This window comes from Brugia malayi (genome assembly GCF_000002995.4).
Source record: "Brugia malayi strain FR3 genome assembly, contig: Bm_007, whole genome shotgun sequence".
In the NCBI taxonomy this organism is placed as follows: Eukaryota; Metazoa; Nematoda; class Chromadorea; order Rhabditida; family Onchocercidae; genus Brugia; species Brugia malayi.
In genome coordinates, this window is record NW_025062284.1 from 657014 (window position 1) to 671293 (window position 14280).

At 24.7% G+C, this 14280-nt stretch overlaps 1 protein-coding gene across 1 annotated transcript; it reads right to left on the reverse strand.

The window, feature by feature from the left end:
• Nucleotides 1-2695: 2695 nt before the first annotated feature.
• On the reverse strand, nt 2696-6173 carry Bm6537 (SET domain containing protein; the record flags this gene model as incomplete). The annotated part of the gene is made up of 11 exons (XM_043082713.1): nt 2696-2822; nt 2900-2984; nt 3135-3360; nt 3436-3546; nt 3854-3976; nt 4285-4488; nt 4620-4712; nt 4849-5019; nt 5127-5391; nt 5579-5775; nt 6093-6173. 11 exons carry the CDS (start codon nt 6171-6173, stop codon nt 2696-2698), a joined length of 1683 nt encoding a protein of 560 aa, XP_042938647.1.
• Nucleotides 6174-14280: the final 8107 nt, after the last annotated feature.

Genomic DNA, 14280 nt, shown 5'->3' on the forward strand with positions numbered 1-14280 from the left:
ACAAATGTGAGGTAGAAATGACGCAAAAAAAAAATTTTTTTTAACTATTTAACATTTCCAACAATTTCAATTTTAATCAATTTGCAATAAAGTTCTCAATGAACCACGATCAAATTATGCTTCTAAAAAATCACTTGAATTAATACGTCATATCACGTAATTAACTACTTAATTACTGAAATCTCACGAAATTAACATATCACGTAATCAACCACTGAAATCTCACGTAATTAACACACCACGTAATCAACCACTAAAATCTCACGTAATTAACACACCACGTAATCAACCACTAAAATCTCACGTAATTAACACACCACGTAATCAACCACTGAAATCTCACGAAATTAACATATCACGTAATCAACCACTGAAATCTCACGTAATTAACACACCACGTAATCAACCATTGAAATCCCACGTAATTAACATATTACGTAATTAACTACTGAAATCTCATGTGAATTAACATATCACGTAATTAACCACTGAAATCTCAGGTAATTAACATATCACGTAATTAACTACTAAAATATCACGTAATTAACTTCTTAACTACTGAAATCACACGAAATCTCGCGTAATTAGCATATCACGTAATTAACTACTGAAATCTCACGTGATTAACATATCACGTAATTAACTACTGAAATCTCACGTAATTAACATATCACGTAATTAACTTCTTAACTACTGAAATCACACGAAATCTCACGTAATTAACTGCTGAAATCTCACGTAATTGAAATATCAAAGGGAATGTTCCGTTCTGATAAAAAACAATGATAAGAATGCTTTAATATCAAAATCACAAAGCAAAAATCAACCTTCCCAGTAAAATTTAGCAGCAGATCAATTGCATAATATTCCTATTCATTGATTTGGTTTTTTTTTTTTGATTTATTTCAAAAAAAAATTTTTTTTTTTTAAAAACTGAAAAGTCTCTCAGAAAGAAATATAATATTGTCAATTTTATATTGGTTATCAATATCACCAATAATAATAGTTCGACTAGCTAGTAAAGCCATATCAAAAAATTTGAAATATTGAAGAATCTCATTTACTATTTTAGTAGATTTATTTCTTCGCATAAGTTAAATATTTTTTTAAATTCTATTAGGAAAAATTTTATATTTGCATAAATATATCATCTTCAATCAATATCGATTATTGAATGACACATATTTTAAGTTTTTTTTCTAAATAAAAATTAATAAATAAAAGACGGGAAGTTTTTTTTTTTTTTTTTTTTTGAAATTTTCTAAAATTTTGAAGTTAAAGTAAAAGAGAAGAAACTGTAGAACGAGAATTTGTCATTTCTTTTTTTAAAGAGTTCCTTTTATGTTGTCTAACAAATGTTTAGATATTTGATGTCATTTTTTTACAATCCACTAACATATATGCTCAACAATTGGTGACAGAAACAGTAACAAAGAAAACCAAAAGAAAAGCTATAATCAATTTTATAATAATTAATTGTAAATGCACAAGCAATTGTGTTTTTTTTTTTTTGTTTTTTTTTGTTTTTTTTTTTCAGAAATATTTCAAAAAAATTTTTGTGAAAACCAAAAGAAAAGCTATAATCAATTTTATAATAATTAATTGTAAATGCACAAGCAATTGTGTTTGTTTTTTTTGTTTTTTTTTTTCAGAAATATTTCAAAAAAATTTTTGTGATTGTTAATGATAAACATTTCATCATATCAAACCATATGTAATAATAATAATAATACTTTTCAAATAAAACAATGCAATAAGCTCATTTTGTTAAAAACGATGCAGTAACAATTTTAAAACTAACTTCATCTTTCATTTTTCAAACAATTCATAAACTTTATATATACACAGAGAAAAGCGAAAAAAAAAAAAAAAAAAAAAGTATCCGTTCAATTTTAAGCCAAATATAGTCTTATAAAAGGCTTTTTTTTTTTTTTTTTTTTTTTTTTCGAAGTAAGAAAGACAAATGTGACAATGATTTAAAGATGGCAACCTGCTTGCTTACCCGCTAAATTTTTATAGCTTGAGGTAGTAAAATATTTTTGTTGTGGTAATAATAATCATCAAATTAATAAACAAACAGTAAAGTAGCACAAAATAGAAAAGTAACAGGAAAAAATTTAAAAATTTTTCGAAACAAATCATCATCGTTCACCGAATAATCGAACAAATAACACATGTCAAGCAAGGAATCATAAAAAAAAGTGAAAGAGGAAAGACACACAAACCCCATTATTTGAAGTAATAGAAGATTTGAAGCAATTTCGCTCAGAAATTATACTAAAAATTAAAACTATTCATTTTTGTTATTATTAAATGGTCACAAAAAAAAAAAAAAAATCACAATTTTAGCACAAATCTATTGCTATAAAATAAAACACAAGAAATATGTAGAAAGTAATAATTACATTTTATCCGAAAAACTTTTCACTTCCTATAATGTAATGAGCAAAAAAAAGAAATGGAATGAATGAATAGCTCATCTTTTATTACAAGAAATTAATTCTCAAGAATCAATGAATGATTTACATAAATTATACAATGTTTTCTCAAGACATATTCTTTGTCACAGAACGTAAAGATTCAAAAATTGAATAGCAGTAGTTGTTAATAGTAAAGTTTAACTCTACAATTCAAAAAATTTAATTCCTAAAGAACTATTTAATAAAATCAATTTATTATTACTAAACATGATGCACTATCTGAATGCACTCATAGCTTTGATGTCAAAACTATTTTCCTTATTATCATCATCGCTTCCACTATCGTCAATAGCATTGTCAGAAAGACGTGGCCAATACCGCATACAGTTCAAAGCACCACAACTAAAATCGATTCAGATTTTAACATAAGATTAATTTTTGGAGAAATAAATATATTGAAAGCAAGTAAGATCACTCACGAGCATTTCATACTCCCCTCTTTTGATGTTAATATCGTTTTTGGTTTATATTTCCCAACAAAATAGTTCAATGTTAGCTCTTGTCCTGTAACTATGAACATTAAAAAATAAGTCTCATCAGAAAAAAATTATATTTATGCAAATTTTGCGCTGAATTGTAAAAATTCATAATAATAATAAGATTTATTTCAGCAGATAAGTAAAAGCTCCAACAATATCTTCGAAAAAGAGATACCTCGAGAAATTTGACACTTGCTAAAAAGTCCAATTCGATGGAATTGATCGAGGCGCTCAACATGAACAGGAATAGCAACCAAATTTGGATCACAGGAATGATTAATAAAAGCAGCTTCATTTCCGTAATATTTTGCATCAATCAGATATTTTATTTCATTGTAACCATTCAGCTCAAACTGATACATGCTATCATGACGAGAATCACCTTCAGCAACGGTCAGCACCTCAAAAACTTCAATGTTTTGAACATGTATTAAGAAAAAATTTTGAATAATGCAAAAACAAAATCTTATACTTACTTCTCCAATATATTCAGTAACAAATACATTTGGTGGTATATCTTCCAAAGCAAAAATACCCCAACCACGAGTTTCCGTACGAACTATTGCCACTATATAACGACGTCCATCCTATAAAACGATCATTATTACCTACAACAAGTATAACATTTTTTACTTCATAATTAATTGAAAAAATAAATTATTTTGATTTATTTTTGTTGGACAATCATCGAAATATTGGCAAGCGTAACATTCAACAATAAGGTGCTCACTCAAGAAGATTGAACGAATACGCCGATATTAATAAAATTATAATTTTCCGATCTGTGGTAATTATTAGTCATTAATTACCTAATATTTTAAAACACAGCAAAAGTGTCAATTGGGAACTTTGGCAAATAAAAATTTCTACTTATAATGAATTAATCCATATTACCACTGAGCAACACTTTCCTCCACTACCATATTTTTTCGTCTCACAAGTGCGCCTCTCACGAATACAATTCATCGAAGTCATGCATGCTTTTGCTTCAGCTGACCACTTATTTGCCGTGATATACTACAACAACTTTGAGAAAAAGACCGAAGAAGAAATAGAATAAGTATTTATTAAAATGTTATGACTCAAATGGTTTCACGAACTTATGTCAAAGTAGTCAACCACCTTCGTAGAAATTATAGTGAACAAAAATATCATCAAGTATTGTGTTAATTATATATATAGTAGAGGAATTTAGAGAAAATATGATAAAAAAAAAAAAGAACAACTTCAAAATCAGAAATAAAAAAAGAAATATCCTTATGGCAAAAAGAAAGATAATAATGGGAATTATATCATATGAAGTTTAATTATGATTTAATACGAACCTTGAAATCACGCCTGCGCCTCGTATAATCGACATCGTTATAGATATATAGAATTTGTTGTCCGTTCTGTCGTAAGACAGTATTAATTTCATTTTCCCAACGCATAAGACTGTGTAACTGTGATATTTTTTTCGGTTGCGACCATTGTTGTTTGTGACGTACTACAACTGAAAGTGCTCTTTCCCGATCATGAAATTCTTTTATCTGAAAACGTCAAACGGAATTTATACTGATCAAGTAATTGTAGTATCTGAACAATTAATCATACCTCAGTTTTTAAATTCATTAGTTCTTTCCTTTAAATTGTTAATTTCAAACATTTAACCACTACATACCGTTTCAGACATATTCCCAAACGTACATCGAGTTTGCCACGAACTTCGCTTATAAGGCCATCCAACCCATTTGATATAATAAAGCCATCTATTCTGAATAACTCAAAATCATATTTGTAATAACAGTAAAACATATAGATAATGAAGGATATGATTATGGCAAAAAATTTAAATGAATAAAGTAACTGCAAATAAAATAGCTATAACAAATAAAAATTTTAGAAAATACCTCCGATTTTTTTCTAGCAAGGATACGTTCTACTTCATACATTCCATTTTCATCCCTACCAACATCTATCATTGGTTCTTGCTCATCATCAGAACTTTCATAATTTTCATCTTCTACTATTTGAAGCGATGTTGATAACGACGATCGCTTTTGCAATGTTAGTCCAGAATTCTGAATCATGTAGAAATAGGATTGCAACATTAATGTAGCATAGCTGACCTATTGTATGAAATTGGAAATCTGAGAGCCGAAAGATAAGTATGTCAAAAGAAACGAACCAGATTATGAGAATCCAATCTATCGCTAGAATTCACACTCGAAGAATCTCTTTCAAATATGTCCAGTGATGATGAATATTTTTGCTTGTGCTTCCAAGAAATAAAATGATGTGACGATGCTTCTCGCTTTTCATAAGATTGCAAGGATAACTTTTTCTGTCGCATTTTCGATACTGTTTTTGTGGATTCCATAAGCACTTCTTTTTTCTGTATAATGCGCAAAAGTGACAGTTCTTTCCTCCGTACCATTTCAGAAATTGTTTCGCTATAATCATTCTTATCAATAATAAATCCATATTTTTTTTTTTTTTTGATACAAATCCGATCCACTAATCATTACTGATTTCAAATAGTGCTTGTTTGCTCGATTAATTTGAATTTTCGCATACTCTTTTGATTAGTCTGTATTCCATAATATATCCTTCAAAACAATAAAATTCTTGATTTCGAACCTTCTTTTAAAATATTCAGTAATATCATCTTTCTGAACCAGCGATTTTGGCCGTGGATGAATTTCAAACCATTTACGCCTCTGATTTGTAGCAGCTGATTTACTAACTGCTAATTCATTTATGAATGTTATCTGTTGTGAATAATGAGGAAAACAATATGCACTGCTTCGTAGTATTTTTGATTCTTGACGAGCTCTCTGTAAGAATTTTGCATCACTTTTTTTTTTGATACAATATTGATAGATGATAAGCTTAATTTACATTTCAGTTCTGATAGATCTATATAGGTCATTCACTCATTTTGCAAACATAAATGAATGAAATTAAAGTGAAAAATTAAATTCCACCATAAATCAAAAAAAAAAAAAACTCACAAATAAAAATTGACTAAATTACTTTCATAAATTGAGAAACTAAGTAAGGTAATATTACTTTCATAAATTGAGAAACTAAGTAAGGTAATGAATAGATTAAATTTAGACTAATTAAAAAAAAAAAAATTTTAACTAATTACCACTTCTTTGATTTTTTTCTGGGAAGCAATTGCTCTATTAGAAGAATACTTCAAATTTTCAGATATGATCTTGTTTTCCATTGTTTTTTTTTTTTTTTTTTTCTCGCTAAAAATCAAATAGTGTTTCTGTAAATATCACATGAAATCAGAAATGAATTAAACATCAATAATGAGAAACGAATAAATAAATGAATTACCAAATATGAATATTACGAATGAAATAGCAATAGCAAATAGTAAGTAAATAATGATGAATGTATGAGGAAAACATTGCAATTCAATCAGCTTTCAAAAAAAAAAAAAAAAAAAAGTTTTTTTTTTTTAAAAAAAAAAAAAACTTTTGTATAAGTTTTTAATCCTTTAATTAACGACTAATTTATAACATCAACTTATTTCAATGTTTTTTTTTTTTTTTTTTTTAAATTCCATATGCTTAGGTTTAAAAATCGAATAAACGTCAATGCATAATTTCAAACAATTTTTTAGTTATTTTTATAATTTTCAAATCAATTTATTCACATTCCTTTCTTATATATGAATGAATTATTTTGATCACCTTATGCAAATAAAGCATTAAATTTGGATTTTGGAAGTAAAAAATGGAATATAAAAGAGAGTATTTCTAACTACTTTAACAAAACAAATATATATAAAATATATATTAGTCAATATAAATATATATTAGACTTAATCAATATAAATATATATTAGTAGAGTAAGAAATAATTCCAATAGAATATTGCTAATATTTTATCATTAATAAAGAAAACTGCTATATATGTGCTGCTAATATTAATTTGAAATAGTAAATTGATAATTCATACAATGCTTCAATCTCAAAGAATATCATCAACACTGATCTGAAGTAATTAAACTAATATTTACTAATAGATAAAACTTTAAAACAAACTGAACATTTAAACATATTAGTCGTTAGCGTTATGCTTCCTAATAATGCATTCATTGTAAAAAGAAAAAAAAAAAAATTAAACGCAAAAAAAATTTGTTTACGTTTTGTTTACTTTTTTTTTTTTTTTTTTGCTATATTTTAAGATATTATGAAAATAGAAGTGGCAGTAGTACTGCCATGGTGTGTAAATAAAAGTAGTAGAAAGATTAGACAGACATTTTTTAAATGATTCAATGATAGAATGATTAGAGATTGATAGTGTTCATTGTAGCAATTACTTACCTAAGAAAGTGATAAGTTAAATACATACGTATTGCGTACGTATTTTTTCTATCTGACTTTTCAATCACGTAAAATAAAAATATAGCAAATACGATTACAACAGGATGGTATAGTAAGTGTCTATCTGACTTTTCAATCACGTAAAATAAAAATATAGCAAATACGATTACAACAGGATGGTATAGTAAGTGTCTATCTGACTTTTCAATCACGTAAAATAAAAATATAGCAAATACGATTACAACAGGATGGTATAGTAAGTGTCTATCTGACTTTTCAATCACGTAAAATAAAAATATAGAAAATACGGAGGGTATAGTAAGTGTCTATCTGACTTTTCAATCACGTAAAATAAAAATATAGAAAATACGGAGGGTATAGTAAGTGTCTATCTGACTTTTCAATCACGTAAAATAAAAATATAGAAAATACGGAGGGTATAGTAAGTGTCTATCTGACTTTTCAATCACGTAAAATAAAAATATAGAAAATACGGAGGGTATAGTAAGTGTCTATCTGACTTTTCAATCACGTAAAATAAAAATATAGAAAATACGGAGGGTATAGTAAGTGTCTATCTGACTTTTCAATCACGTAAAATAAAAATATAGAAAATACGGAGGGTATAGTAAGTGTCTATCTGACTTTTCAATCACGTAAAATAAAAATATAGCAAATACGATTACAACAGGAGGGTATAGTAAGTGTTGTGTAGTATTTTAGAGATGTATGAGTGATGAGAAAAGAAAAGGAAAAGAGAGATAGAGGATAGTAGCTAATATTGTCAGTTTTCCCATACGTTACCTTAATTGATTGCATATGGTGACTAGCAAGTTTACCTTAAAAAATTTTATTAGATTTCAGGTCAGCATTGGACAATTGACTATTTCTGACTTTTTAATAATCAAATAATACCAATCTATAAAAGCGTTATAAAATCAAAAAAAAATGGATAGATCATTTGCCCTTCAATTTTTTTTCTCACTTACGTCACCTTCAAATATAAAACTCCCACGTACGTCATAACCGCCTAAGGCTATACAAATACAAAGAAATACCAAAACGCCCGCCTGAATCGCTTTGAAAATTAGTATCCCACGCCTAATTACTATTTCTAATTATTTTTTCATATTTATTCTCTTTGCAGTCTAATAATTTTGCTAATTGACGTAAATAAACAAAATATCAACATAAAAATTTTTTTTTGGAACTAATAAATTGTAAATATAATTTGAGTAAATAATTAGAAATAACAAATATTTATTGTTTTATTTGAAATAATACATTTATCATTTCTAATACTTCGACATACCACTGAGATATCTCAGGAGAAGTTTCAGGGAAATTTTTCTTTTAATTGAGAAATTTCTAGTTGTTTTTTTTTTTTCTAAATTTCTAAATTTCTAATTGCTAAATTTCTAAAAAAAAAAAAAATTGAAATTTCTAAATTTCTAATTGAGAAAAAACTTCAACTACAAAATAAAATTTTGCAATAAAAAAAATTTCAAAAAATGATTTTAACAATTTTTGTCGCTGAAAGCAAAAAATTTGTCATTGAAAAATTTGAATCGCTTTGAATTAGTTTTAATTTAATAATTTAATTTATTATTTTGCAAGTGGTTGTTGATTACAGGAAAATTTGCTAGATGTAGATGTAAATAAATAAGATAACAGGAGAATATAATAATAATTCCTTTATTAATAGAAGTAATAATTTTGATTGAGAATATTTGAAATTGAACTTTGTTGGTTCTTGGTAAACAAACAAACAAATAAACAAATAAACAAACAAACAAACACAAAGGGTGACTTTCTCATATGACAATCAATATGCATAAATAAAGTATTTACAATTTACAACTATGAAAGGTTGACCCCGCCGAAACAGTAATCAATCGGTCTTACAAAAGAGCTGTTGACCTGATTTACAAGCAAATCTATCTACTTAGGTTGACAGTTGACAAATCGTAAAGGACATTTGGTTAAGCAAAATTTATTAAACTCATAAAGATTGAAGGATAAACTTACACAATTAGCGATGATACAGAACAATGAGATCAACTAAATGAGGAGAAGCTGTTATTGTAAACAATAAACAAGTTTAAACAACAATAAAAATGTCTAAAGTATAAGTATTATTTGCAAAAAAAATTTCATAGAATATATTTGTTAAATATTTTTTAAAGTTTTACGATATTAAAATCAACGACAAATCTAACTTACAGCGTTTTGTATAATTGTGACACATGCATTCTGCGTGATTCCTGCACTTGCATTCTGCATGATTTCTGCACTTGCATTTTGCATGATTTCTGCATTTGCATTCACATTTCTTACTGATATTCACAAGTCTTATAAAATATTTTTAAAGTTTTACGATATTAAAATCAACGACAAATCTAACTTACAGCGTTTTGTATAATTGTGACACATGCATTCTGCGTGATTCCTGCACTCGCATTCTGCATGATTTCTGCACTTGCATTTTGCATGATTTCTGCATTTGCATTCACATTTCTTACTGATATTCACAAGTCTTATAAAATATTTTTAAAGTTTTACGATATCAAAATCAACGACAAATCTAACTTACATCATTTTGTATAATTGTGACACATGCATTCTGCGTGATTCCTGCACTTGCATTCTGCATGATTTCTGCACTTGCATTCCATTACTTTTACACAATTATTATCTTTGTCAGACAAACGTGTAGGAATTTTTACGAGGAAAAAAATCTTCTTTTTTTTTTTACAAAATTATTACAACTGAATCATGCATGCAATTTTGCATGCATATCAGTGAATGACATGCACAATTCATCCTGCATTCACATAAATAGCAATTAGCAAGGAAAAAAAAAAGAAAATTGAAAATAACGAATTTACTTTAATTTCTAATTTTTTCAAATTTCGAATTTACTTTATAAAATGAAACTTTTTTTTTTTTTTTTTAATTTTTGTAGCACTTTTTTGACAATAATTTTAAAAAATGCAAAGAAAAAAAAAATTTATAATCACAATTTATTGTTTTTATTCAAAAACATTTAAAAAATTATATTTTCAGTTCAAAAAGTTTATTTAATTCAATATTTAATAGGTATGCTAGAAAGATTATTAAAACTAATTTGTGACAAATAAAGTGGCTAAAAGTGATAAGTAAAATTTTATAGTTAAATTTTATAAATTTCGATTTTGTGTTAATTTATTTTTATATGAATGACATGAAATTGTTAAGTTCAATTTCTCAAATCATTTTTTTTTTTTTTTTACATTTATGACTTTAATTTTTTTTTTAACTAAATTAATGAAATGTTTTTTATTTAAAATATGCATAATTTCAGGTCATTGAATTTTACTTAGCATTTTGTTGACATTACAAAATTGATGCAAGCAGGAATGGATGTGACATTTTCAAAAGTTCGTTCTGTTTAAAATCTTTTTTTGCCACTTTTTAGTTCTGTGTTTTAAAATTTATTTAAAATCTTTTTTTGCCACTTATCTATTTTATCTGTCATAAAATTATAATTACATATGCATTTTGGAGGAAAATATTGAATGATTTTATGCCAATTAGACTAATTAATTAGTCTAATTAATTACTAATTTACTAATTAAGTCTAATTAATTAGACTAATTAATTAAAAAAAGTATTTTTTAGTAATTAATTGTTAATTAATTAAAGAAAGTAATTAATTACTAGTAATTAGTTACGTCAATTTTGCACTTTTCGATGATAATTCAACTTTCAAAATTACGTCACAAAATTATGTTACGGAAATCACACGTGTAATTTTTGATTGTACGGAAGATAAAAATGCATTTATCTTCATCGATTTGCTTTCCATTTCAAGAAAAAAAAAAAAAGGGAAACGATTACTGTAACTTGACAACACAAGCCATGGGTACGGGTAAATATGGGTAGAGGCAAATGGGTAGGGCAATGAGCGGAAGTTTATTGATGTGTTGAAGCAGTGTGTGCCAGGTGGTTGTTTTGTTTATCATTGCTGAATTAATTTTTTTTAATTCCTCGTTTAAATTAATCATTGTTACGATACATTTACTTTCCTATTTTAGTTAACCTGTTTTTTTTTTTTTTTTTTTTTAAGTTTATTAAATTTTTCAAAAAAGGTGTTATTACGTAAAATACTTGTGTTACGTGATACGTGATATAATTATAAGGTTAAGGAATAAAAAGAGTAAAATTTAGTTTTATATCCATGTAGAGTAGCAATTTATATTATATTTAAATATAATCAATTTATAATTATTTTTTTCAATTTGAGACAATTTGTGAAAATGCCATTGAATTTTGTCACCTGAAAAAATGACATTGAATTTTGTCACCTGAAAAAATGACATTGAATTTTGTCACCTTTTTTAAAAGCTAATTTTCTGGTTAAATAATTTACACCCCTATATAGAACCGTTTTAAATAGATAGTTAAAAAGAGAGAGAGAGAGAGGGAGAGAGAGAGAGAGAGAGAAGAAGATCAAAAATGGAGTAAATAATAAATAAATTTTCTACGAGCAAAAAAAAAAATTTATTAGCTAACGACTGATCATATTCTGATCTAATCAATAAGTAATTGTAAACAATATTTTTTCAAATGTTTACAATGATATTTTCAATTTCCCTAAAAAAAAATCCATTTCAAATTGCTTATAACCTTTGAACTTTGAATTGCAGTAAATTTTATCGTTCATTTCAAATTTTTTTTTTTTTAGGTATAAGAGTTGACAATTAATTAATTTGCTATGTGACATTAGTTGACAATGATATTAAAAAAAAAAAAAATTTAAAATACAATATCAAAATTAGAGTTTTTTTTTTAAATTTAAATTTAACCAACTTGGTGACAACAAAAGATGAATGAATTTTCAAAATTTAATGTTTAACTATGATAGTTCTGAATTTCTTTCCTTGAAGCATTGATTTGAAAAAAAAAAAAGTTGAAATTTTAGGATTTTTTTTTTGAAAGCAATTTGATTTGATCGATTATATCATTGCATTTAATTTGAAGAAAGATATAAGTTTATAATTAATTGATCTTTTTATAATTTTAAGTTTTCCCTAATTTACTTTAAATTTAATTAGAAAAAAGATACAAATTTTAATTTAAAGAAAGATATAAGTTTATAATTAATTGATCTTTTTATAATTTTAAGTTTTTCTTAATTTAATTTAAATTTAATTAGAAAAAAGATATAAATTTTAATTTGAAGAAAGATATAAGTTTATAATTAATTGATCTTTTTATAATTTAAAGTTTTTCTTAATTTACTTTAAGTTTATCAAAGTAATTGTAAATTATTTACTGAATAGCATATTGTTTTTCATTAATTATATTTTTTAAAATATATTTTTTTAATATTTTTTAAAAAGAAATTTAAATATATATTGTTTTTCATTAATTATATTTAAATATTCTAGTATTAATTTAATTTTTATTGTATTTTTTTTTATTAAAATATATTGATAAATAGTTAATTTTATTTAGCTATTATTTAATTATCAATTTAATTGTTACTGATTAATCTTACTTAAAATATTGATCCAATCGAGAAGATTGTTTATAATTGTTTTTTAAAATACTACAAATTATTAACAATGTCTAAATTTGAGCGCTACTGGAATTTTGCATTTAAAAATAATCAAAATTGTTTTTTAAAAAAATGTCAATTTGCGCTTTTAGGGAATGTTAATTAGCGCCCGGTTTCTATTTAATGACTTTGTTTTTTTTTTTCTCTCTCATTTTCTTTCCTTTTTTTTTGTTTAAAAATTACAGGTGGTTGAATTTTTGTTCGAGAAGAATGCCAGAAGTAAATTTAAACAAAAATTACAATTTTTTTGAGATCAAAATTCTTTCCAAATTAGACATTAAAAATTATATTATTTGAATTTTTGAGATTTTGAATTCTCGACAAGCTAAATCTCGATGAGCTATTTTTAGACTGTATTTCAAAATTTTTATATTTCAAATTTTTGATAAATAATTAACTTTTGATTACTTTTAAATTACTTTTTTAAAATATTTAACTGTTCCTTCGTCTTCTTCATTTCATTTATTTCATATATTACTTAATTCTTTATTTTGTTTACTCAAATGAATAATTTTAAATATTTTCGTTTTTTCTTTTTAAAAAATAATATTTTATAATATTTTATTTTTCCTTTTTTTTTTTTAAAAAAAAATTTTTTTTTCATCTTTTTTGCATTTTTTATAACTTATTTTAACTTTTTGAATTGTTTTTTTTCTTTTTAAATTTATTTTCCATTGTTAATTCATTTTTCTTTCTCATTTGCATCGTTTTTTTTTTTTTATTTTTTTATTTTTTAAATGCTTTTTTGTTTACTTTACATTTTGTATGCTTTTTTGGTTTATTTAAATTTTTTAAATATTTTTTTTTTAAGCAATCTTTTGATTACTTTGCTCGTCTTACATACTGTTTATCTCACTTTAATGTTTATATATATATTTTTTTTATTATTAACTTTCTCATGTCACCCTTTTTGTCATTTAAGCTTGTCATTGCTTTCCTGTGTTTTTAATTTGTTTTGTTTTGTTGTTTCTTTTTTTGTTTTTTTTTTCACTTTTAAATAAATAAATAAAAACAAATGAATGAATAAATAAGTAGACGATTAGGTGAAAAAATGAATAACATAAATAAACAACAAATAAATAAATAATTATTTGTATTATTTATGTAATATTTAAGTGAAATAAACAGTAAATAAATAAGTATAAATAAATAATTATATGTATTATTTATGCAATGTTTAAGTGAAATAAATAATAAATAAATAAATAAAAATAAAGAAATAATAAACAATATAACATAAATAAATAAATAAATAATTAAATGTATTATTTATGCAACATTTAAGTGAAATAAATAATAAATAAATAAATATAAAATAAATAAATAATAAATAATGTGACATAAATAAATAATAAATAAATAATTATACATATTATTTATGCAACATTTAAGTG